Source organism: Chrysemys picta, chromosome 5 (assembly GCF_011386835.1).
Source record: "Chrysemys picta bellii isolate R12L10 chromosome 5, ASM1138683v2, whole genome shotgun sequence".
Classification (NCBI taxonomy): domain Eukaryota; kingdom Metazoa; phylum Chordata; order Testudines; family Emydidae; genus Chrysemys; species Chrysemys picta.
The window spans coordinates 117,730,275-117,757,993 of record NC_088795.1 but is presented as its reverse complement, the minus strand read 5'-3'; the positions used below and the strand labels follow the sequence as shown (position 1 = coordinate 117,757,993).

The 27,719-nt window shown below is 41.1% G+C and overlaps 1 protein-coding gene across 3 annotated transcripts in view; it reads right to left on the bottom strand.

The window, feature by feature from the left end:
- STK32B (serine/threonine kinase 32B) overlaps positions 1-27,719 on the bottom strand; it is a 321,652-nt gene that overhangs the window by 46,709 nt on the left and 247,224 nt on the right. For 2 of the 3 annotated variants that reach the window (XM_008170158.4, XM_065597090.1), the window contains 2 exons: positions 27,125-27,214; positions 5,557-5,660 (listed from right to left, as the gene is read on the bottom strand). In XM_008170158.4, coding sequence (XP_008168380.1) covers positions 5,557-5,660; positions 27,125-27,214 — 194 coding nt within the window. The remainder of the gene's footprint in view (positions 1-5,556; positions 5,661-27,124; positions 27,215-27,719) is intronic. The other variant, XM_042855471.2, reaches the window with a different exon arrangement.

Genomic DNA, 27,719 nt, shown 5'->3' with positions numbered 1-27,719 from the left:
CCTGCCAATCTTACAAAACAATTTCGTTTTGAAGCTTATTACACTGCTCCAACCTCAATCACATTTTCAGGTATTGTGAAAAATGCTGATACTGATGTTCTTTGGTTAATTTGAACAGTCCAAGAGCTTCAAGACATGGTCATTTTGGCCAGATCTTTTGAGGTTCTAGGCACCTACAGCTCCCATGTTTTTCTATAGGAAATGTGGCTGCTTAGTCCCTCTGAGAATCAAGTCACTAGTGATTTGCCCCATGCAGTGAATGAGAAAGGGAAAATGGGAGAATTATAGTTTTGTATGTATATAGCATTTCCCCCCAAGGATCTCAAAACACTTTGGAAACCTCATATAAGCCTCATAGTGCACACTGAAAGTCAGTGGACAAGTCAGGGATAGAGTGCAGGAATTTTGACTCCTAGATCCTGTTCTACTCACCTGTTCTGCTCTCTGTTGAGGACACAACTTTAGCAGGCTGTGAAAACTACTTTTTTACACTCTATAAGCTGTAAGGATGGTATAATATTTTAACTTGAGCATACCTGGGGTTTACAGGAGTGACACAACTAGACTATATCAGGAATTTAAATCTGCCAAGAATGAATAGGAAGTTTTTGATAGAAGTAGATACCTTTTTTCACCTTCTAGATCAAACCAGGCAAGAACAAAGGAAAGAAACTGTTTCCAAACTGACAGGTTTCAGAGGGATAGTCGTGTTAGTCTGGATCAGCAAAAACAACGAGGAGTCCTTGTGGCACCTTAGAGACTAACAAATTTATTTGGGCATAAGCTTTTGTAGGATATAACCCACTTCATCAGATGCATGGAGTGGAAAATACAATAGGCAGGTATAAATATACAGCACATGAAAACATGGGAGTTGCCTTACCATGTGGGGGGTCAGTGCTAATGAGGCCAATTCAATTAGGATGGATGTGGCCCATTTCCAACAGTTGACAAGAAGGGGTGAATATCAACAGAGGGAAAACTACTTTTTGTAGTACTAATGAGACAATTCAATCATGGTGGATGTGGCCCGTTCCCAACAGTTGACAAGAAGGTCTGAGTATCAACAGAGGGAAAATTATTTTTTGAGTGATCCAGCCATTCCCAGTCTTTATTCAGGCCTAATTTGATGGTGTCAAGTTTGCAAATTAATTCCAGTTCTGCAGTTTCTCGCAGAAGTCTGTTTTTGACTTTTTTTTGTTGAAGAATGGCCACTTTTAAGTCTGTTATTGAGTGTCCAGGGAGACTGAAGTGCTCTTCTACTGGTTTTTGAATGTTACAATTCTTGATGTCTGATTTGTGTCCATTTATTCTTTTGCGCAGAGACTGTCCGGTTTGGTCAATATACATGGCAGAGGGGCATTGCTGGCACATGATGGCATATATCACATTGGTAGATGTGCAGGTGAACGAGCCCCTGATGGTATGACTGATGTGGTTAGGTCCTATGATGGTGTCCCTTGAATAGATATGCGGACAGAGTTGGCAACACGGTTTGTTGCAGGGATTGGTTCCTGGGTTAGTGTTTTTGTTGTGTGGTGTGAAGTTGCTGGTGAGTATTTGCTTCAGGTTGGGGGGCTGTCTGTAAGCGAGAACTGGCCTGTCTCCCAAGGTCTGCGAGAGTGAGGGATCGTCCTTCAGGATAGGTTGTAGATCCTTGATGGTGCGCTGGAGAGATTTTAGTTGGGGGCTGTAGGTGATGGCTAGTGCCGTTCTGTTCTCCAATACCTCAGATAGAGACAAACACCTACAGGATCTCTATCAAGCATTCTTAAAACTACAATACCTACCTGGGGAAGTGAAGAAACAGACTGAAAGAGCCAGAAGGGTACCCAGAAGTCACCTACTTCAGGACAGGCCCAACAAAGAAAGTAACAGAACGCCACTAGCCACCACCTACTTGGTAAGGCATCCCACTTGGTAAGGCAACTCCCATCTTTTCATGTGCTGTATATTTATACCTGCCTATTGTATTTTCCACTCCATGCATTTGATGAAGTGGGTTATAGCCCATGAAAGCTTATGCCCAAATAAATTTGTTAGTCTCTAAGGTGCCACAAGGACTCCTCATTGTTTTTTTCAAATTGAATTACACTCACTTCAGTCACAAAGCCTGATGAACTATTAAAAGCAGAGATTCTAGTCTGGGCAAGAAAGAATACCCAGTTACAGAAAACTTTATTGCATCCCAGTTGGTGGCCAATGGCAGAGCGCTTAAATAAGACTAAGCTTTCAGACATGCAGTTAAAATGATGGTTTCTGAAAGATGGCAGGTGCCAAGTTTAGATGCAATCCTGATGGTGCCTTTGACTGCTCAGAACTCAACCTGGCTATACACAACTGCAGCCTACTAAGGCTTCTGGCCTATACAGTATCCACAGTGAGCTAATCAATCTCTTTGGACCAATCACCAAAAGCTAGCTGCTTCAATTTCTGTTTTGTTGTACCCAGAATTGCACCATCCCAAAAGCCTGCTGCCGAGCAAAGGCCATAGTTCCCAACCCAAATTTGACAGAGCCAAATAGCTACCAGCCAATTTCTCTGCTGAGTATTACCTATAAATTGATGTATGCAGTGTTGTAGCTGTGTTGGTCCCAGACCATAGTTCCTAACCCAAATTTGACAGAGCCAAATAGCTACCAGCCAATTTCTCTGCTGTGTATTACCTATAAATTGATGTATGCAGTGTTGTAGCTGTGTTGGTCCCAGGATATTAGAAAGACAAGGTGGGTGTCATAGGTTTCACCCCCACTCTGAACTTTAGGATACAGATGTGGGGACCTGCATGAGAACCCCTAAGCTTAATTACCAGCTTAGATCAGTATGCTGCCACCACCAAATCATTTAAACAACCGTTTATGACTCATTTGGGAACTCTGTCTTCCCCCCAAAATATCTCCCTCCCAAGTACTATAACCCTTCCCTGGGTAGCCTTGAGAGACTTCTCCACCAATTTCCTGGTGAACACCGATCCAAACCCCTTGGATCTTAAAACAAGAAAAAATCAATCAGGTTCTTAAAAAGAAGACTTTTAATTAAAGAAAAGGGGTGAAAGGAATACATCTGTGAGATTAGCATGCAAGCTACTCTCATAGACAACAGATTCAAAACACAGAGGATATTCCCCTGGGCAAAACCCTTAGTTACACAAAAGAAAACCCAATTTGATTATCCCTCTATGCATTAAGAACAAGTCACAAAAGGAAATAAACATAAGCTAATATATTCCTTCTCTAATACTCACTACCCTGTTTGATTCCTGGGTCTTTTCACTCCGGCACAAAACTTAATGAATAGCACAAAGGAAAAACTTCCCTCCTTCCTATTGCCCCACTTCCAATAAAGTGCTGTCTTGGCTGACTGTTATTGCACAGTACAGTGCAACAAGAACAGCTGTGAGGATTACGACCCTCCCCCCCGCACAAGATTAGTTCTATCTAACAAGGGTAGAGGCAAACAAGAACAAAAAGTCAGCACAAACAAAAAGCAATGTATTGTTTTACGTAACTTATCTTGATCTCCATCAGACCATTTTGTAGGTTACTCATATTCTATCACCAGTTCCAGAGTGAGAAATGGTCTAACTATTCGGTCACACAACAGCAGATTTAGGCCTCCCTTGTCCTCTCTTCTTTTTCCCATTGGTGGTTTTGTGGTTCTGCCTACTGTGGGATTCCTGCAGCTTCCTCTGAAACATCTGGTGCTAGCCATTGTGAGAGACAGGACTAGAAAGAACATGGCTGTGATCCAGTATAGCCATTCCTTTGCTCCTGTGGAAATGAGCCATATGTGCTCTTGCAGCTGAGCTGAGTGTTGTGGGAGCACAGAAGAGAATTGGGCTGGCTGCCTGATCTTGCAGCCCTGTATAAGACCTGCTTCCTCACAGGAGGCCACTACAGCGGCAGGTGGGGGTTTTGAAGCTTGTGCTTTTAATGGGTAGTAACATAGGTAGGGTTGAGTACATTTCCTCCCCCCTACTACTCCTTCTCTTGTGCTTTGTGCTCCTCTGCTTAGGCCTTATCTAGACTAGTAAAAATGGTGTTTACAATTTAGAAAAACAAGCACTTTTTCCATACTCTAGACAAGGCCATGGACTAATCTGTCCCCACAATGACAGCCTGCTTCACAAGCAACAAACCCTGCTCAATAGGGCAGAAATGCCTGGCTGGGTCATCAGATGGATGGTGGTGTTTTTATTTTAACGTGGTTTTGAAATTCAGCCTCCGTTCCAGCCTTCTTTTGTCTCTAGACAGAGAAAATCATTCTGGGAAGATTGTGCTGAGCTTGGCAAATAGATACCTACATAATCTACATAATTATTAAAGTAATTGGCAACCGTATGATCAGGGCTGGGACTCGACATCCTCTGTTGTGCACTCCATCACAATGTTCTCTTCCTGAGAACCCCTCTGCCAACAGACTACTGTTAAAGCAGTATGGTGTTATTTCATTGGTTATTAATCTAAGTAGAGCTGGTAGCAGTGCTTTTTATTAAGGTTGCATGACACTTCCCATTACGATACCCCTGTTTTCAGTTTCGCATGACTTTGCCAACATGTAACCATTTGGGCTAAAAATGTACATGCCATCCTTGTCTGCCTTCTCTAATTAGAATTTGAATTCTTTAGGTCAGGGATTGTTTTATACTATGTGTTTATACCATGCCTGGCATGATGGAGAGCTGATCTCTGTTGGGGCCTCCTGGCGTTTGTTTGGTAATACAAATAGTAACTATGACTTCTCTAGAGAACGTCTACCATGTATGGTGACCACCATGCAGCAAAGAGTTCTAAAATCCTCTTCCCCCCCAAACCTCCAAAAAAGGAATGAAATATAAAATGAAACACTTAAGCCACAAGTACTGCACAGAAATTTTATTTAAAGTGCTATCTTCCATGGGGAATGGTAAATAAATATTTAACACTATCAGGTTTTATTCCTTTGGAACCAAAATGGAATGGAATTTTTCCATTATCTTCTGTGAAACTCAACCATGCTTGGGAAGATTTTTCTTCAAGCTCATTCACATACTTGATTAGATAAGTAATGAGTGGTCTGGCAGAGAAGCCTCTCCTGTGGTTGGTCCAAACACCTTGGCATATTATATTAACTCTTCTAAGGTATTACTCAAGAGAGCAAAAATATAATGAAACACCATAATTCTTAACTTATATATTGAAAATATTTAATTGTTTCCAATTTGATATATTCATGTATCCAGGACTCAATCCTGCTGCCCTTACTTATGTGAGCAGTCCGGTGAGCAAAGCCTGCAGGAGTAGCCCTTAAAAATGTTTCATTTGAACACACCATGTAATTTACGTCCTTTTTTGGTGAACTGCCATGAAATAATTACTAGAGCTGGGTGAAAGCTTCACAACAAAACGTAAAACTGGGAAGTTACCCCCGTTGGAGGGTGCACTAGAAACCCAAATCTCATGTCATGTTCACCCAAAGTTTGGCATGAACGTTAAGCAAAATAAGTCAGACACTCTGCAAACATTTTAACTATTGTCAGGCAAAACTTTAAATAAAACTAAAACCAAACACTCTTACCCAACCCCGCAGCAATTCATATGCTGTAATTCCTAGTGACCACCAGTCTACTGGGTATGAATATCCTGGACCTCCATCCATAAAGGCCTGGAACACTTCTGGAGCTAAAATAAATAAATCAAATCTAATTAAGTGCATTGTACTTTAAGGTTAAATGGTAGCTTGTTAATAACATTTGCATTTGAAAAAAAAGGAACAAGTGTGCAGTTAGGTGAAAGTAATCACCCAATCTGCATTCAGAGATACACAGAATTGTTTTCAGGAGTGTACGAAAGTTCCTAGTTTAATTAGAAATAAGGGGTTTTGCATGCCCAACTGCACTGTTTGGTGTTCAAACATAAAAAGAGAGATGGTCAAGAGTGTACAACATTCAGGCTTTAATCCTTCCTCCATATATATAGTCCTCCCTCTTCAAACACTTCCTGAAAGTAGAGTTCTCTAAGTTCCTAGACATTACCCTATACCAGGGGTAGGCAATCTATGGTACGCGTGCCAAAGGCGGCACGCAAGCTGATTTTCAGTGGCACTTACACTGCCCGGTTCCTGGCCACTCGTCTGGGGAGCTCTGCATTTTAATTTAATTTTAAATGAAGCTTCTTAAACTTATTTAATGTACATACAACAATAGTTTAGTTATATATTATAGACTTATAGAAAGAGACCTTCTAAAAACGTTAAAATGTATTACTGGCATGCAAAACCTTAAATTAGAATGAATAAATGAAGACTTAGCACACCACTTCTGAAATGTATAGGACAGGGGTCGGCAACCTAAGTATACTATATTATAACAACCCCCATTGGGAAGCTATATATTGTAACTCGCCTAGCTCAGAATGCAGATATCCTACTGTACTCAGAGTAAGTAAGGCAAAATATTATCAGTTATTTTGAAAATACCCAATTGTGCATTGAAATCATCAGTCAATTTTAAAAAGAATCCAGGGAAAAGATATATTCATTATTTATTAAATGTTTCTAGATACATAGAGGCAAGTGCATTACTGAAGTGGGGGAACCATATATGAAATATATTTGTTACTTAATGCCTGGAAGATTAAAATGAATAAATGAACTTTGTGAGCCAAATTCAACTCTAGTGAAAGCAGATTGAATTCCACTTAAATTAATGGAGTAAATGCTTTCTTAACACAGGAATGAATTTGGCCTTTGAATACAGACAACTGGCAGAAACAACCATAACTTTAACTACTGGACTATGACCACCAGATTCATTTCACATAGGTTATTCAACACCCGTCATGTAGAATCAACTTTTGGTCACTACTGACTTGAGATGGATCGGAATTGGTGACCAAAAGTTGAAAGGCTTTATAATTCTTTGCCAACTCCCTGAATCAGTCATTCCCCCAGTATTGAAATGGATATAAACCTCCTGCTTTAGAGTTTAAACCAATCTCTAAAAATTAAAGATTAAGATGAAAACTTCCTAGGGGACATTTGGCCACTGTCAAAGACCGGATATTGGACTTGTTGGCCCGTGACTCTGATCCAGTATGGCAATTCATATGTTTCAACACACAGTTAAAAATCTGGAGAGACTTTATCATCCATGTTGCTATCTTCCAGGCAAAACGTTTATCAGGATTTTACTAGGCCATCCATTTTATATTTGAAATTCATTTATTGAAATTTATATATGAAATCTGGATTGTTTGGGTTTGTGATTAAAATAAATTAGAGTCAACCAAATTTGTAGGAGTTGAAATGTAACTAAATATCTTGGGAAATATGAAATTCCCTAACTGATTTCAATTTCAGTGTTGAACAAACTCAAATGCGAAGACAGTCACTTTGACTGTATTGCCACAGAGGGTTAATTTAGTGGTTATTTGATGTATTCGATCTAGAAAATAAAACAAGACACAATAAATCTCAAACTCATGTATCATACATGCAAAATTCTATATTAGGATGGAATTAAGTTAATTATTTTTAAAATTAAATATAAATCCAGATACTAATACAAAATCTGACCTGATTTGAGATAAATATACTGTTTATGAAGTGATAAATGCCATAGAAATAGCTTGCCCACTAAAAAAAGCCTTTGATCTTATCAAAATCAGATATATTATTAGTTAACTTTAGTAAGAGAAAAAAATCCTCTAAATAAAAGATCTGTAGAATCTTTTGAAAACCACAGACAACTAAGGTAAGATATGAAATGAAAAGGTAGTTATGCTTTTCTAATTAGTTCACAGTACAATGTCAGTAAACTCTGTGATAACACCACATTCCTTGGGTATTTTCTAAACAATGGTATCGCCAAGCAGAACCATGATGCTAGATTGCAATTACCAGGTGAATTCTTCCATGGCTGATACTGAAACTAATGCACTACATTACAGTCTCATCACTTACAATCGTACACTAATGTGAATGTGGCCGTAAAGGATCTATCCTCTAGTCTAGTCACAACTAGTTCAGAGCGGCAGCCAGGGGTTTGATTATCTCATTTTGGGAATCCGCTTTAACTAAATCAAAGGAGTTCCTTATGGAGAAGTATGTGACTTTTGGATCATTTCCTGGGGCATCCTGGAGACCTGGATTAAAACTCCCTTAAGTGATGAATTCAGAAAGTCCATAAACCTATTATTCACATCTTAAGCTGTACTTACATATAGAGCAATTCTTTACGAAATATACAACTGGAATATAACAGCTTGTTTTTCTTACACCCATGAATCATAATTGTCCCTCATTCATATTTTAGGACAGTTTAAAAATTATTGAGCTGAAAGTCAGTGAAGAAAGCTTGCTTGCTATATAGGCATATTACTCTGTTGTACGGTGCAGCATGACCCTCATTATTTAATTCATAGCTGCACTGATGCAATGTGGTGAGGGGCCCCTTTTCATTTCTGTGGGGTAGCATTGAAAGTGCTTCATTGATGTAATGTTTAGAGTTGTGTGAGAGGGTTGTAACACTGCCAGACTGCTACAGCTGGGTTTTTCTAATTCAGTGCCTGGGTTATTTATTTATTTTATTCTATTTGTTGTGTCTGAGAGCTGCAGTGAACAATGTCACCTCATCCCCAAATTAGGTTGATCAGCAGGATGTGCTTCAAGTTTCAGCACTGAGCCAACTGTTTGTTTGGTTTTGAGGTCTATTTAAAGGTGCTCTGTTTTCCCACCTTAAGCTGGTGACAGTGTCTTCAGATCAGAAAATGAACATTTAGGCTCCTGTTTTCTAAAGCACATAAGCAGCTTTTCTCTGCTTTAATGATATTTATTTTCCTTCCAGAGCAACTCTCTGTAGTCCAACAGCTTGAGTGACAGTTTTAGGATTTAAGCACTTGCTCTACCAGATGAGAAGAGCCTGAATGAATTAAGGTGTTGCATCAATTATAGCAAGTTAGGTGCTACCTTATATGGCCCTACTGAAGTCAATGGAAGTTTTGCCATTGACTTCCATGGCACCAGGATTTCACCCTTGGGCCCTGATTCAGCAAAGCACTTAAGCATATGCTTAAAATAATGTGTTTAATGTGCTCTGAATGTGGTTAAAATTAAGCATGTGCCTAAGTATTTTTCTGAATTGGGATCTTAGGTCCATAGGTTACCATCAGATCTTTATTGCAAAGCTCTGTGATTTGGCAATATTGGTGCACTTCAGGGCCTGACAACAGCCTCCTTGCTGAATTTTGGACCCATAAGAGGATGCCATCCTGAAAAGGAGGGGCGGATCCTACATATGATCTGCATTTGCATTACAAGAGCTTTGAATTGGGGTGTACGGAATAATGAAAAGCGACTATTCTGTGGAGGCCAAATTCTGAATACAAACTGTTTGGGATAAAAGCTAGTAAAGAGTCTGCAGGGGAGCGTTAACAATTGCCACTGACTTTACTCATTGTATTTATTGAAATATGTAAAACAATTATCCAGTGCTATTGAGAGGAAAGGTCAAATCCAGCCCTGATGCCCAGGACTCTGGAAATCCCCCAGCAACATAAACAGTGGGTTCTACCATATAAAAGCAGGAGGGTGCTAGCTTCAAGTAGACTATGCATGTGGGTGGACATCCTGGTGTGGTGTGGTGTGGAGCCCAACTCTGGGCAGGCACCTGGTGCACAGGGTAGGGCATGGGGTGGTCAGGGTTGGAGTGGGAAAGAGGCTCTACTACTGTGTGGATCCTCTGCTGTCCTGTCCCTTTATCAGGGCCAGCTCCAGGCACCAGCTGAGCAAGCTGGTGCTTGGGGCGGCAGATTGTTGGAGGCGGCATTCTGCCCAATCCTAGGGCGGCACAGCCGCTTCTTTTTTGTTGTTGTTCTTGTTCCGCTCCGGCCGCCCTGTAGGGGGCGGCAGCGCAGAGAACCAGAGCGCCCTGCAGGGCAGTCCTCTTCCTTCCCTCCCCGCTGACCGGAGTGGAGCCCTCGCGGCAGGCGGCAGGAGGTGGTGCAGCGGGAAGAACCGTGTGGCAGCGCCCTGCTGTAGCCCTGGCCGCCCCCTTCTCTCTCTCTCCTGCCCGCTCCCTCCCCCACCCCCACCCCAGCCGGTCCCCCTGCACCCGCGCTCCGGCCGTGCCGCAGGTTTTAGGTTTTTTTTTTTTTTTTGCTTGGGGCGGCCAAAAAGCCAGAGCCAGCCCTTCATGATGTGGGGCTGCATGAGTTATGGAGGGCTACTTCAATCCTTCATGGAGTTGATCCTCAGCATATCTGCAGACCTGAGGTGGAGAGAATGCCTACCCTTCTTCTCCCTGCACATCTACCTAGTCCTCAGAGCAGCTACTTGGACTGGGCTTTGTTTTTTGCCCTAATCGATTCATTCAAATGTGTTGAATTGAAAGAGCCCAGGTAAGAGGGAAAATTCCATCTCTGCCTGGTCCCAGTGAAATCCACCCACCAATGCTCTTCAGCAAGATATTAAGTTAAAATCATTGGGCCTGATCTTACTAACATACATCATTGCAGTGAAGTCAATGGGGTTTTGTGTGGTAGCAAGCATAACTCTTACTGTGAGGTTAAGTGCTTCTCTAGCTCCTTCTAGATGTCTGGTAGCATGAGCTCTGGGTACTACAACCTCACCGAGGAGAGAAAAAGTGCTGCTGTAGGCACTAGGCTCTACAGACTCCAGCTCTTGGTGAGTTTCCATAAACACACATTTCAAGCAAGTAACAGGACTATTTTACTAGGGCTGGCGAAAATAAAGGGTGCAAATGGCCCTAGGCATAAGGACTTCAATAGTGATAATAAAGTTCAAAGCAACAGTCCCTAACTCAACCCCTAAGAGCCATCCAGAACAGGGTGAGGAAGCAAAGGGTCTCCCTGGGACCGCGCTATACTGTCCTCCTCCTTGCAGGTGGCTGCCTGTTTCCTCCTGCTGTGGTTACTGCTGACATTGAACCTGCAACAGCACTTACACAGCCCGCTCCCAGGTTGGACCTCCAGCCCCTACTTTTCTCCTGAACTGTTCCCCTCTGACTTCAGGATATGCTTCTTTTTTTCCCCTGTACCTGTGATTATGAGCTTGTTGGATACTGGACCTGGTAATATAGTGCTCTCCTCTGGTTAGATCTTTCCCACTCATTCAAGTGACAGGAAGGAGGCAGCAGGTTCATTTAGTATTATAAGAACAAGTGATCATTTGCTGACCACATGATGAGGCACACCATTCTTGTTAGCTTCTTGTAGAAGCAGAAGTCTCACAGAATTAAAACAAAAACCTGATTTTCAGAGGTGCTGAGTACCTGCAGCTCCCATTGAATCCAAGGGATTTAATTTTTGTCACATTCCCAATTAACGTATTCTGCCTTCCGCTCTCCACATCTCTACATCTACTTACTGTGCATTAGCAAGGGTAGTAGTTTCACTCATCCTTTTAAAGGTTGAATTCAATTAAAACTGCAGGTGTAAGGACTTCTGGGAATCAGGCCCTAAACTGGGCACCCAAAGACACAGGCACCCAAAAAGGTGGACACTTCTGAAAATGAAGATCTCAGGGACCAGACAACTTTTGGCCTAGATAAAAAGGAATATCACTGTGCACACCAAAGTGGTGTTATTGCTTATGGTCAAACCCCATTCCACACAATACTGAATGAAACTGGAAGCAAACAGTGGTAATGAATCAGAACAGGATAGAGAGGAGTCAATGTCCCATGTTAGGACACCTGTGCCAACTTTAACGTGGTAAGTGATGAGCTCAAAGATGATTTATTGGCAGGTTTAATAATAAACAAACTCACACTTTTGACTTCAAAGACTCTCCAAGTTATAAATCTTAATTCCTTTCTCGTCTACCTCTACCTTTTTCTCTTAACATACTTTTAATCTCACTCTGTTTTATGCTCTTGTTTGCTTTCTTGAAAACTGACATAAAATTAACCTGTTTGGGTGGTAAACAGAGTCTGTTTGAATGTATTCAAGGGTCCCCCCATACATTTTCTTTTAAATGAACTAATAAATAAAATAACATACCATCTCCTTTTCCATAGTTCAATATTTAAAGACTTTTGTAAATCTTAAAATATCTTTTGGCATTCAAAGATCTACAATGCCGTATCATTGCAGATCTTTATAGCTTCTAAGGTCAGACAGGACCATTATGATAATCTAGTCTGACCTCCTGTATAACAAAGGCCATAGAACTTCCCCAACATAATTGCTGTTGGAAGGAGAGCAGAGCTTTTAGAAAAACATCCAATCTTAATTTTACAATTTTCAGTGGAGAATCCACAACCACCATTGGTAAATTGTTCCAATGGTTAATTACCCTCCCATCTCTGCACCCAGATCTCTCAGAATAGCACTTTATGATAGATTAACCCATTGCATGTTTTGCCTTAGAGTGAGATCATATTTGGAGAACAGGTAATAACTATAATTAAGCATAAAAACTGTAAAGCATGTTTCTTTCAGGTTACAGCATTCATTCTGATGGGTCTGCCAAACATTGCTAGACATGGCTAACTTCAAATTACTTTAATCTATCCACATCAGTGCTCCATGCTCACCATTATTCATTTTAATTGAGCTTTGAGCTTCAAGTACATTTTGTGAAATAGATCATTTCTGACAAATTAATTCATAGATACTCTTCCACTCTGCAGTTGTCATAGCAGCCAAATGATCTATACTTTGACAACATAATAACAGTGATGCAGTTCATGGTTATAGATATGTTGTAGAAAATGACAAAGCTGACTTGAATTTTTACTTAAACTACTGCTAATTCTGCTCCCTACTTGTGACAAGTCCTCAGTATCCAACATTACCTTGCACAAGCTTGCAATAAAGGGAATATAAATATAATTGCAAACAACATTGTACTCACTTTTCTATGATCACATACAACTTTATTTATCCAGCAGCAGTTGTAAAAGACACTAAACATAGGCCAAAACATTGCCCAAAGTTCATGTTAAACTGACGTTGCCTGCATCTGAGCACTCTCAGCTCCCACTGAACTCAATGACCAAAGTGTAAGTGCTTAGCACTTTTGAAAATCAGGCCATTTTTAATTAGGTGCTTAAATGCGAGTTTAGGAGTGTCAGTTTAGGCACCCAGGTTTGAAAATGTTGACCATGATAAATTAATCGGCTTGAGGTTTGTTACTTTCAAGAGTGACTGGCCCAAACAGAGAATAACTATTACCTTCCTTGATAGATTACCCTTATGATCACACCAATGTGCAGTATCGGACAACATTATGAAATCAGGGCCTTGACATGCCTCTGGGAGGAATCCCAGTTGTCAACAGGAAAGGAGATTTATTTTTTGATGAACTGTTTTAGTTTCATTCTTTCCGTAAGAACCTAATTGAAGAGGCTTCAGTGTGCCGACTGGTACTACATTTGAAACTGACAGGTGTTGATTTGGGAGGCTTATAGCAGAGATTTTTCACACTGAGAGGCGTTGTTGTGTTCTCTCATGGGGCAAGTTAGAACTGTGCAAAATCAGTGAAAGAGAGAAAGAGAGAGGCAAAAAAAAAGATACAGTGCAGACCTTTTCAAGTGACCTTTATTTTCTTCTAATGCATCTCCTGGTTTGCAATACGTGTAAGCAATAATGATAGCAGTGCAAGACAATTCCTGAAGATTAATTACTGTCTGGAAGGAGTTGATGGCCTCAGATGCAGCTGAGTGCTACTAACCCAAGCTGGTCATTAATTCCTCTGAAATGTCCTGCACTGAGGTTATCATTGCTACTATAAATTGAAAATAAAAATTTTAAAAAATCATAGTTATATGGCCTTTTATTTAATGGGTGAGGGAGTTTGAATTTGTATGCACAAGGTTATTGCTAAAGAATTGATGTCATAGTATATTAGACAATCAGACTAGTGATGTCATCTCTCAACATTATCTCCAGCTGGTAAGCATCAGTGAAAAAGTGAGAAATCTGCATATCACTCTGTGTGATGGAAATCATTTAGGTTCATTGCATATAAAACCAGCAGCACACTCTGCTCATTCAATGGCACTCATATACCACAGCGATGGAGGCTGCATGAGAACCTAGACAGATAATGTAATTCAAATAAATAACAAATGGATTCCAGGACAAATACTTACAAATACTTTGTGTGTCATATAAAAGTCTGCATCTACATTGTAAGAACCAACCCTGCAAAAATGTACTTAACTTTATGCCCTGGGAGTATTTCCATTGAGTGAGTAAAGTTAGGCACATGTGGAAGTCTTTGAAAGATCAAGGCCAAAGCTCGTAGGGGTAGGGAAAGTGTATCTTGGCAAGGACAATGCTTGTGAGTGTTTACCAATTAAATAGTAAAACACAAACATACATGCATACTCTCTGGCATTGGGCTGAATTGCCTATTCTTAATCTTAACATTCCAAGATTGGGGAGTTCACTGAATTATAATCCTCAAAAAATGCCCTACTAGTGCATTAGACTAGTCAATGGAGGAGAATGGAAGCCTAAATTGCAGCAAATTACAATGTAACTTCCTCAGTTGCTATGGCAAGGCATTTCTATAACATTCATTAAGTACATAAAAGTTGCAGGAGATAACTTATTAATTAGTCCAACAAAAGACATGCTTCTATGAATCAAAGTTTCTTCATCAGGCCATGATGAATAGTAACATAATCTATACTGTGTAGTAGAAGATTGTTAATTCAGAGTCACAGTCTGATCAAAGAGAGATGGGGCCAGATTTTCAAAGGTATTTAGGTGCCCAAAGATGCACATAGTGGGATTTTCAAAACACCTACACAGGTTGGACACCTAATTTCCATTAATTTCAATGGGAGTTAGATGCCTAAATACCTTTGTAAATCTGGCCCGTGGTGTAGAAAGATGTGAAACAATCATAGGTGTGGATTGGAGCTTCCCATAATTAATAGTTTTGTCAGGATTACAATGACTCTGTGTTCTATCAATCAAAACAAAAGCACAGGGTGAGGACAAAACAAATCAATATATTTGAAAGTACACGGTCTTCCTCCTCATTTTAACAAAACAGCGTTAGAAGAACACATCTAATAGAGAGACTACTCCATTTCTAGTGTGGCCGTATTGGTGATAAAGGAGACACATCGCAGATGAAGACAGATCCTTGGGGCACCAATGGACCTCAAAATCTGGGCAACGGAAGCACTGGTCTTGGGCAGAGAGAGAGAAAGATGGAAATATAATACTGAGGAAGAAAAGCAAAGACACATATAAGATGGAAAGGAATGGGAGAGCGAGAGAAAAAGAGAGCAGGAGTGTGGTAGGGTGCAAGAATAAAGAAACTGAAGACGCAGACAGAAAAAGGAGAAGCGCAATGAGGGAACAATGGTGAAGAGAGAGCTACCCATGAAGGAGCCGTTCATTCACTGTGCACCTCATTGCACATCTTACACAAAGTGCACTAAGAGTCTAAACCTGAATGAGATGAAAGCTCTCACCATATTAACTGCAACTTACATGGTGAATACAGATAAACCGAGGGCCCTAAGGAGCCCTGCTTATTGACTGTATCATACAAAAATGAGTAACTTTAAAAGGTGCATCATGATACATGCAGAGCCTTGCCTCCTTCAGGACCCAAAGCAGTTTCATTGCAGTGACTAAAAAGACTCCTACTTATTTCAGTGGGAACTGGATTGGGCTCTCAAATGCACAGATTACGAAACTGTCATCCTACCACATACACACTTTTGCACTGGGCTGGTGCACACACTTCAAGAAGTATGTAATGCTGATGTACTTACACAGTGTGCAAGGGATGAGACAGGGGTCATGCGCTGCATATATGCAGTGCAACTGACTTTATGCCAGACATGATCTAAAAGGACTAACGTTCATATTAACTTCACTGCCAACAAACAAAGTGCCATTTCCAAAGTCCCATAGATAGGCCAAATCAAAAACAATTTCCACTAGAACACTGAAAGTCTCTTCTCAATGACAGGTTCCTGCCATACTTCAACATTCAATTCCCAGATGGGAGCAGGCAAAGGAGACAAAGGGAACTGCATTCTGGGTTACAGTGTTCATTACTTAACTGGTGCTACAGCTCAAGCAGGTAGAGCTACTCACAATGGGTGAAATCCTGGCCCTGTTAAAGTCAATGGCAAAACTCCCACTGACTTCAATCGGGGCCAGGATTTCACACAATGCTTTTTTGATTGGGTCTGAGAAACCAGTCACTGTTTTTATAAAATGCATATCCAAAAGAGTACATTTTTTCAACTATTATCTAAAATCCAAAGGGCATTCTTCACCATATAACAACAGTGTTAGAGTCAAAGCGCTCGTATAATGCCACTTTGATATCAGAATTAATCCTGCAATATGTGGCCAGATCCCAGTGCTCACATAGGACCCACTGACTCTAGTGGGGCTGCAGGTGGGAGCATGGTTTCACCTACATTGTGCACTTTACAGCGTTGGGGATTTAAGGCCTGACTCTTCCACCTTTACAAATTCTGGGTAGTACCTTACTATAAAAGTACTCCATTGATTTTAATGGCACCATTCATTGAGTAAGGATGACAGAAGGCTCTTAGGCCCAGATCCACAAAATAACTAAGACCTAAATACCTTGGAGCATTTAGACACCTAGCTCCTATTGAAATCAATGGGAGTTAGGTGCATCTGAAGAAGTGGGTTTTTTACCCACGAAAGCTTATGCCTGAATAAATCTGTTAGTCTTTAAGGTACCACCAGACTCCTCGTTGTTTTTGTGGATACAGACTAACACAGCTACCCCTCTGATACTAAATACCTTTGAGAATCTGAGCCTTAGTGCCAGATGCCAAGGGATTTAGATTCCTAAAGTTACAGATAGGTGCCTAAGTGAGTTAGGCACTGAACTCCCATTTGACTTTCAATTGGAATTAGGTGCCTAACTTGCTTAGGCACTTTTATAAAATAAACTCGATGCCCTTCTGTATCTTTCAGCACCTAAATCCCTTTGTACATCTGGCCCTTATGCCCCAATTCAACAAGGTATTTAAGCACATGACGAACTTTAAGTTGATTGAAGTCATTGGGGCTACTCATGTTTCAAGTTAGACACATGACTAAACACCTTGCTGACTCAGGGCCATACTGGTTAATACAGTAGTTTCAATGAAAAGGACAAATGGAACTTAGTTTCTGAAATAATATCTCCAGATTTGTAGATTTGTACATGCTCAGAGGAAATACTAACAGCTTTTTCAGCATTTGCACAGCGGCATTCCAATATCAATTTTCACTTCTCATTCAAAAAAAAAAAATCTCAGAGAAGGTCAGTAATTCTGCCAATTGAGGTTTAAATAGAAAGCAGAAATTAAATCAGAGGGGTAGCAAGTAATTTGCTATTTAGAAGAGTAGCAGTTTAAAAAATAAAATGAAAAAACAACTTTTCCCCTCCACTGGAAATGTAAATATCAACTTGTTTGGACAGTAAGTAGCAGTTTACCTCCTCCTGCACAGAGTTTACTTTTCCTTTTTGCCTCCCATAAGTCCAGCCCCTTCTCCACCTGATGGGATGGTGGAAATGGGGCCAGTAGGGGATTGCCCAGATTCCCCAATCGGGAAGCAACATGGAATCTGTATACAGACAAAATCAAAGTCTATAATGCTGTAATACTCACAACATTGCTCTATGGGTGTGAAACATGGATCTGTTACTAAAGAGCAAAACTCTAAATTATAATGACTAACTTCCTGGCTGAGTTCTATTAATATATGTGAAAGCTGAATTAAGAACATAAGAACGGCAATACTGGGTCAGACCAAAGTTCCATCTAGCCCAGTATCCTGTCTTCTGACGGGGCCAATGGCAGGTGCCACAGAGGGAATGAACAGAACAGGTAATCATCAAGAGATCCATCCCCTGTCTCCCATTCCCAGCTTCTGGCAAACAGAGGCTAGGGACACCATCCCCACCCATCCTGGCTAATAGTTCCATGAATTTATCTAGTTCTTTTTTGAACCCTGTTATAGTATTGGCCTTCAAACAGTCTCTGGCTAAGAGTTCCACAGGTTGACTGTACATTGTGTGAAAAAATACTTCCTTTTGTTTGCTTTAAACCTGCTACCTATTAATTTCATTTGGTGGCCCCTAGTTCTTATGGTATGAGAAGGAGTAAATAACACTTCCTTATTTACTTTCTCCACACCAGTCATGATTTTATAGATCTTTATCATAGTCCCCCTTAGTCATCTCTTTTCCAAGCTGAAAAGTCCCAGTCTTATTAATCTCTGCTCATACAGCAGCGGTTCCATACCCCTAATCATTTTTGTTGCCCTTTTCTGAACCTTTTCCAAGCCCAATATATCTTTTTTAAGATGGGGCGACCACATCTGCATGCAGTATTCAAGATGTGGGCATACCATGGATTTATAGAGAGGCAATATGATATTATCTGTCTTAAATGTGTGTGGTACATGGTAAAATGGTACTTCAAGTCTGAACATGCTGGTAATTTCTAGTGATTGGTCAAGGGCTGTTTTAGAAGGGTTTTGTTTCTTTATTCACACCCTCAGTAGTTAATATGCCTCAGTAGTTTTTAATCGTCATATATTAATATGATTTCATCAGAGCAAATATTTATTAGATTAAATTAGCTGAATACATACACTGATTCTATAGCACTGTACTAATCTGCCATGTATTTATACAGTCTCTCTTGCGTCTGTTCTTAGAATATTGCCCACTACACAACTTAAGTCCTGAATGTAATTGTGCGTGTACGTGTGTACACGTATGTTTGTGTACGTGTGTGTGTGTGTGTGTGTGTGTGTGTGTGTATAATCTCTAGACCAGCTTCAATCAGGCAGCATTATGCTGATGTCTAACACACAATGTTGGTCCTATACATTTAAAATGAATATATAACAGTCTCAGGCTAATGAATTTGAAATTTATCCATAATTAAGTGTCCTCCTTATTTTGTGTTGTCAATGGCCTCACTGCAGTTAAACTGTCACCTCTTTTTTAGCAAGCTGTTTGAGCAATCATTTGCATTAAAGTCTGGCAGAGTATTATGAGCTAGTGGATTGAGTATAAACCTCAGACCCAGGAGCTTCCAAATTCTAGTCCCATCTATGCCACTGAGTTTTGTTAATAATATTGGGTTTATGTAACATTATAATCTTTAGTTTGTCATTTCAGAAACATTAGTTTGCTATTGCCTCACAATATTCCTATGGGGCAGGCAAATGTCATTGCCCACAATTTATATGTGGAGAAACTGGAACTTAGACAGGTTAACTGATTTGCATAAAGTCACACAACAAGTTAGTGGAAGAACCAGAATTAGACCCAAGTACCCTACTCCCAGGTCAGTGTTTACTCCACTACACCATTGTGCTCCCCAGATAAGTCACAGAAATCTGTCTATAGAAGGGGGATAATTATTTGCCTGCCCACCCCCATTGGAGCGCTTGCTTAATCTCTTATGAAGATGAGCACTCAGAAGTTAACTTGCTCTTGCAGGAATCATGACTTTTTCTTGCATTCCAAAAAGCACTGGTAGATCAGCAATCGAACCATTAAATGTTATAGGCCAAGAGTGGGATTTCCAAAAGTGCTGAAACATTGGCCTAAATTAGCTCCCAAAGCAGCAAATGCCAAAAACTCCCATCAGTTTCAGTAAGAGCAGAATTAGGCCAGTGCTGAATGCTTTTTAAAAATCCCACACCACATTCACACCCTGTGTTCTACTCAATGTAATTACATCAGAACAGAATTCAGCCATACACAATATTTTTGCTTTACCTGTAAGGTTTAAGGTTGATGTCAGAACATTAACCAGCTTTCTTCTGCCTCTGATAGTACTTCTATGCACTATTAATATATGCCTGACTCAATGTATATTAAATGTTGAATAAGACACCTGGTCAATCCAAATTTCTCTAACATTGTCAGTTGAACAGTCATAATTCAGTCTGACATTGACCTCTAAAATGAACTGTGGAAATCAGAGATAACCAGCATGCAAGGTAGCTAGATGTAGCTATGAATTTTTCAGGTAATTTACTGTAGATTTTATTGGCTCTGTATTTTGTTAGGTGGATTTGTGTCCTGAAATTTATTTTATTAGTTTGATATTAAAAGAAGTCAGGCTGCATTATTTAGATAACTGAAACAGAAGTGAAAACAATTGGAAACGTCAACGTCCAACGTCAAAGTTGGAACTGAACTTTCCTCTATAAACTCTAATGCATGAAGTAAAGAATATATACATGTAGAAACTCTGCCAAACAAAACGGAGTTATAGTTCAGTCACTAAATAGAGATTTGTAGGACTCAAGTAATGTTAATGTTTATGCAAAATAAATAAAATGATATTTAGAATTAAGATAATTCACACATTTTAATACTTTTAAAAGTTAACCAAACATATTGGAGGGATGTAGCATCAATATTATGAACAGGCATGCCCTATAATATGATTGGATATTTTATGTAGGAGAATGTTGGCTGCAACCCATATCTGATGGCCACTTTGTACAGTTGATAACTCAGATTCACAGACTTTAAAGCCAGAAGGGACCATCGTGATCATCTGACCTCCTGCACATTGCAGGCCACACTCACTCCTGTAATAGATCCCTAACCTCTGGCTGAGTTACTGAAGTCCTCAAATCATGATTTAAAGACTTCAAGTGACAGAGAATCCACCATTTACTCTAGTTCAAACCTGCAAGTGACCCGTACCTCATGCTGCCGAGAAAGGTGAAAACCCCACCCCCCAGGATCTCTACCAATCTGACCTTGGGGGAAATTCCTTCCTGATCCCAATTATGGCAATCAGTTGTATCCTGAGCATGTCAACAAGACCCACCAGCTAGACACCTGGGAAAGAATTCTCTGTTGTAACTCGGAGCCCTTCCCATCTAGTGTCCCATCTCAGGCTGTTGAGAATATTTGCTATTAATTTGTTCTTGTGTCAACATTGGCGCTTAACTTTAACTCCTTTCCTTCCCTAGTATTTATCCCTCTGATGTATTTATAGAGAGCAGTCATATCTCCCCTCAGCCTTCGTTTGGTTAGGCTAAACAAGACAAGCTCCTTGACTCTTGTCTCATAAGGTAGGTTTTCCATTGCTCTGATCATCCTATTAACCCTTCCCTGCACCTGTTCCAGTTTTAATTCATCTTGTTTAAACATGGGAGACAAGAATTGTACCAGTATTCTAGATGAGGTCTTACCAGTGCCTTGTATAAGGGTACTAACATTTCCCTGTCTCTACTGGAATTAGCTTGCCTGATGCATCCTAGGACTGCATTAGCCTTTTTAACAGAGACATCACACTGACGATTCATAGTCATCCTGTGATCAACTATTACACCCAGGTCTTTCTCCTTCTCTGTTGCGTCCAACTGATAGGCCTCCAGCTTATAGCAAAAACATTTCTGGTTAGTCCCTAGTGCATGACCTTGTATTTCGCACTATTTCATCCCATTTCTATTACTCCAGTTTTCAAGGTTGTCCAGATCTTTTTGCATAATATTCTGGTCCTCCTCGGTACTGGCAATACCTTCCAACTTTGTGTCATCCGCAAATTTTATTAGCACACACCCACTTTTTGTGCCAAGGTCATTAATGAAAATGTTAAATAAGATTGGTCCCAAGATCAATGCCTGAGGAACTCCACTAGTAACATCCCTCCAGCCTGACAGTTCACTTTTCAGTATAACCCATTGTAGTCTCTCCTTTAACCAGTTCCTCATCTACCTTTCAATTATCATATTAATCCCCAACTTCTCCAATTTAACTAATCATTTCCCACATGGAACTGTATCAAATGCCTTACTGAAGTGCAGGTAGATGAGCTCTACTGCATTTCCTTTGTCTAAAAAATCAGTTATCTTCTTAAAAAAGAGATCAGGTTGGTCTGGCATGATCTACCTTTTGTAAAACCATGCTGTATTTTATCCCAATTACCATTTACATCTATGTCCTTAACTCCTTTCTTTTTAAAGATGTGGTCCAAAACCTTCTCTTGTTGCTCAGAAAGCTCTGTTAGTACTGGAAATGCCTAGCAGTTACACAGCATCTTCCTTCCTGAAGTTCCAAAACTTTTTAAGCACACTCAAGACCAAGTAATCACCTGAAGGAAGTAAAAACAAAAGTCATATTCCAGCTGTGGACTTGGGATAGTGACCTTACAAGAAGTAAAATCTCTCTGGTAAGGATCATCACACTCTTATTCTCCTCACAGATATTCACGCTGCAGGTTTGATGTGACCCATGTCACTAAAGCATTTCAGTTAGTTGTTGGTAGCAGACATGTCTGTCAAAAGCCAGCCACTAACTAAAAGATCTGACATATAAAGTGACCTCCTCCAGTGACTGCCAGAGAAGAGGGGAATGACAGCCTGCAAGCCTATGCATTTTCTGAGAGGCGTTTTGACAATAAAAAATTATAGTGATTGTTTTTCCTATCAGCATCCTCAAGCTACAGCTTGAGATTTGGAACTAAATTTTTCAAAAGCTCAGCAGTAGGTGAGAAACATGATTTCTAATATATATTTATTGGGAGTACTCTGGACACTGATCTTCGCAGGGCTGGAACTGCCTGACCCATGCACTAGACCCAACTGCAATTAAAAGATTCCCTTGGTGGGGAGAGGAGTTAATCAGGAACTCCGTGAGCTGTTCTGCTTCCTTCTCAGCTCAAAACTCGAAGAGCTAAACAGTACCTGGAACTAAAAGGAGTCTCTTCTCTCTATCTGAGTCAGGCAGTCCTATCCCACTGAGGGGCTGAGCAACCCCAGTTCATCATTGACCCAACAAACTGCTCAATCCCTATTGGCCTCAGCAGGAGTTCCTAGTCCATTCTGTCCCCACCTCTGTCTACAAGCATGCAGGGAAATGGTGTCAGAGGGCTCCGGGAGCCACTATTATTGTAGTCCATAGGGTAGGATTCCCTAGAGGCTTAGTAAAGAGTTCTAGGAAATGGGAAACTTTAAATGGGGGTGTTTTACTTGTGTCTATGCAGGAAGATCACCTGAAAACATCAGCTACTAGGGTAAAATGCAGGGAGAGACTGTCTAAAGTAGCTAAAGTTTCAATCTAACGTGGCTTTATGAACAAAAACATTTATTTGTTCATTGAAATGGATTGGTAGGTAGTCAGGACAATCCCTGAAGCAGAGGTGCAGCGTGCTCCTTGGGATCTGCCCCAGTGAATAAGGCGGCACTTATTTTATAGATAGGGAAACAGGCACAAAGAAGTTTAGGGCCAGATTCTGAAACCATTGCATGAAGTCACACTAAGCTAATGGTGCAGAATCAGATGGTAAGGCAATGTCTAGACTGGGAAAATAGGCTGTGTTTTAAAGTGCATTGACCTCAACCAGTATTGACCACAATCAGCTAACACATTTTTAAAACACAACTTACCCTGTCTATACTAGGTACAAAGCCCTGTTTAAAATTATGTTAAAGCATGTTCCCCAACATGTTTTAAAGCATGGCCTCTTCTCCTAGTTTAGACCTGGTGTAAATGGCTTGTCCAAGGTTATATAGAAAGTCTGTGGCAGAGTCTGTGAACTTTTTAGAAAATATCTTTGTTTCAAATAACTAGCACAAATAAAAACTAGAACTTTGATACCAACATTGCAATTAATTGTTAGCATTTTGCTAAGAGTCTGATTTTCCTCTGACATAACCCACATAAATCAGGAGTAACTCAAGCAAACTCAATGAAGTTACAAAGGCAAAACCCAGTACAAGTGAGATCAGGATCAGGCCCTGTCTGGCATAGTAGTGTTGTTTTTTTGCAGCCTTGATACCCATCATAAGCTACAGAGCATCCACACTCCTCACTTCTCACACTGAAACAGATAATTTTAACAGTTCAAAAAGTCCTACAGGCTATGCAAAAAATGCTTTCTCACATTTACAAATGAATCCAAGGCTTGAAACTCCTCTGACAGGCAGAGTAGTGAAGGCTTTGAACTTGTGGCTTTTGCTGTATTTTGGTATTTCCAAGATATGGGGAAGATACAGTAGAAGGAAAGCAGGACGACGGAGGGGCTTGATAATCTCTAGTTAAAGGGCTAGAGATAGCATTTCTCTTTTGCAATTTCTTTCCTACTGAGGTTTTTCTGGTGTTTTTTTTGGGGGGGGGGGGGGAAGGGGAAGGAGGTTGGAGAGAGGGAGGCACCAGACTCACTGCTGTGTAATTGAACTAAATTCTGAAAGGAATAGAAAAGAGAGAGGATACCAAAGCTATTTATCTTAATGTTAAATTAAAGAAGAAGAGGCAAAATGATAAGGGAACGGGGTAATTAAGAGATTTAGGAAGAATTTCTTTAGATACTGATGTGGCCAGCCCCTGCACTGGGCACAAGTGGGAAGGGTGTATGAAGTGGGGCCGAACCATAATTGCAGACATTATTACTATTATTTATTTGTATTACCACGTGCATCTCTGAATACAAGAAATGCTCCTAGCTAGCATCACTAACCGCCCTAGAGGGGGATTGGGAGGCATTTTGCTTCCTCCTGCACTGGTCTATGGATTGTGCCAACTATAGGGAGGAGCATATGTTAGGTAGGGAGTGGAGACCTGGGGGGCAGTTAGGGGCAGGGGTCCCAGGAGGGGGCAGTCAGGGGACAAGGAGTGGGAGGGAGGGTTGGAGGTTCTGAGGGGGCGGGAAGTGGGAGGGAGTGGAAGGGGTGGGGGCGGGGCTAAGGCAGGATGGGGGCGGGGCTAGGGCGGGGCTCCTCCCGTCCTCTTTTTTGATTGTTGAAATATGGTAACCCTAGATAATTTGAACATCCAGACAATCTGTTTATGCTACACACCCAGATAATCTGACACATCATACTGGAGCTAAAACCCCACCTGTCCCCTAACCAAATACCCAAACCTCCACCTTTTCCCTAACAACTTATATACCAGTTGTGCATTTTCAATATAAATTTCTGCAGCCCACTGAAGATTACAAATGTAAGGATATCATAAAATTCATGTAATTGAATATAATATTAAACATAGAAGATTCTAAAGTTATTGTTTTATTCATTTTCACATTTAAATTAATAGTCCCCTCCCTCTATTTTTCATTTATCTGAGTCCTCTGAAGACTCTCCAGTATTCAGGAGTCTTGCTGAAGAATTTAAGTAACAATAATTTGTGCGTTATAGTGGCATGGGAGCACCACTATAAATTAAGGTTGCTTCATGACATCTGTTTAAAGATGGACCTTTCTAAGTCCTCTAAAATTGACATGCTTAGTTGTATTTCTTCGAAAGTTGATGTGCCTTAAGAAGTTGCAGTGTGGGGTTAATGACCCAAACTTGGAGTCATTTGAGGCACAGGTGCTGGAGCAGTGGTGGGCAACCTGTGGCCCGTGGGCCACATGCGGCTAATCAGGGTAATCTGCTGGCAGGCTGCCAGACAGTTTGTTTACATTTGCATGGCCGGCCACAGCTCCCAGTGGCTGTGGTTCGCAGTTCCCAGCCAATAGGACCTGCAGGAAACAGGGGCAAGCATGTCCCTGCAGCCCGCTCTGCTTCCGGCAGGGGGGTTTTGTGTGTGTTTGTTTTGGGGGTTTTTTTTGCTCAGAGTTTGAGATCAAACTATTGATGTGGTGTGGCTCACAATACTCTCAATCAAGTTTTCAATCAACTCAGTCAAGTTTTACTCAAGGTAGTGCCATTAAATCTTTGGAGGACCCAAATTAAAAACAGTATTTAAGAAAATGTGTATTTTTTACAGTGAGCGTGCACCATTATAGAAAAACAGCTAAAGGGATTCCATCCCCACAATTTTATATGCTTTAAACATAACTCTCTTGTGAGTGCACTAAAATCTGAATGGTTACTCAGATCATTCTGAAATTCTCCCTCTGGTGGTTGGAGCCTGGAGTTAATCAGTCCTACTCTGGAGGTTTTTAATTCTTCGCTTTGGTTTATTTTTCAGTATTTACAAGGTGAGTCTCAGGTTATGCATGAGTACTTCTCTTAAGCAAAAAAACCCTAAACTCACAACACAAAAGAAATACAGTTCCCTGCCCCCTCCCTGGGGTGATGCCTTATTACACTGGCTTCTGGTTGCCAGCCCTTCCCCAAACAGAAATTAACTTGATTGTTTTTCCCTGCTGCAGCTTGTTTCTCATCCCTCCCACCTCATTCTCTCCAGAAGGGGGGTTTTTAAAGGTCACAGGCAGCATAGGCAGCAGGTATCATAGACTGAGGGAGGCTGTGCCTCCCCAAACAGCCAGGCGTGACCCCCCCGCTCCTCCCAACTGTCCCCTCCTGCTCAGCGCGGCAGCAGCTCCAGTCTCCCAGTGGACGCGCCACCCGCCCTCCTGTCGTTCTGGTGCTGGGGAGGCTGTGGCCTCGCCGCCAGCCCTCCTGTCGCTCCGGGGCTGGGGATGCTGCGGCCGCGCCACCCACCCTTACGGTGCTGGGGAGGCTGTGGCTGGGGTTTGGGGCGCTCTGGGGAAGGGCGCTAGCCTGTGGCAGGGGCCGATGGCTGTGGTTGGGGGCGGGGACTCTGGGCTCCAGCTGGTGGTTTGTAAGGGGCAGGCCCTCGGACAGAAGGCGTGGGGTTTGGGCCTAGCCTCCCCCAGCCAGCAGTTCATGTGCCACCTATGGCTGGTAGCCCTCAATTGGACTCAGGCATCTCTAATTAACCTTAGGTAACCATTTTTTCAGTTTCATAGGCAAAGGGGCCTTCACCACTCTAGGGCTGATATACCTGCATTCCACCACTCTCTTATAGCTGCCAGGTCTGACTTTATCAAACTGGATTGGGGCCATAATCAGCAGTCATGCTCTTGAGATACTCAATAAGGCTCCAACTCAGTAAAGCACACAAACTTGTGGTTAAAGTGTTTAAAGCTGATATTCCCAAATGGTGGAAATAGGAACAAAACTATAGTCATTTATCCATATCTTCAAACTCGGGGGATCCAGATGAAATGAGACGTTGGTCTGAACCAAAGTCACTGTTGAGTAAAAGTTTTGCAAAACCATACGCGTCCTCAATTTCTGCATCGTTAATGCATTTCCAGTTGCACTAAAGCACTTGTCACAAGTTGTTTAGCGTTATCATACATGCACACCAGACACACTTCTTTAGACACACTTCATTGAAATATGCTGTATGTATTTTTACAATGGTCTTTAAAACTTACCCATATAGGGCTTAGTGCCAGCCATAGAGGAAGCCTTTTCTGATCCTTTGACTATAGTTGCTATGTTAAAGTCAGTGATGTGAACATGCCCTGAAATTAAACGAAACAAAGTATAAATAGAACTTAAGACAGCACATGCACATGAATCCTCCCAGCACCATTAATATTTAGATGCTAATGCAAAGAAATGAAATGGAAGATTTGTGCCTCTTAATAAAAACTAAATTGTCTGCCCAGGTAGTTGGAGAATAATGGAAAATGGTGGAATCAACCCTTGTGCTGCTCTTTAAGTATCAGAGGGCCCAGCTCTCATGTTTGTGGATGGTTCCCAGTGCTGAACTCTATTTAGTGGTACCCCTGTTCCTGCTTCTACCATGGCTGGTACTGACAACATTTTTTCAGAGGCAGTAGCTTTGTTCAGGAACAGCCCTAGGTTTTGTGGCGCCGTCTGTGGAGATATATGGGTACCTTTCCTACCTATAACCAGTCCCATCCCCAACACCTTCATGTATTTGTGGCACCTGTCTACCTTCATATTCTCTTCAGATTATAGTGACCCCTTCAGCCTGGTCCTTTTCTGAGTCTCCCCAGGCAG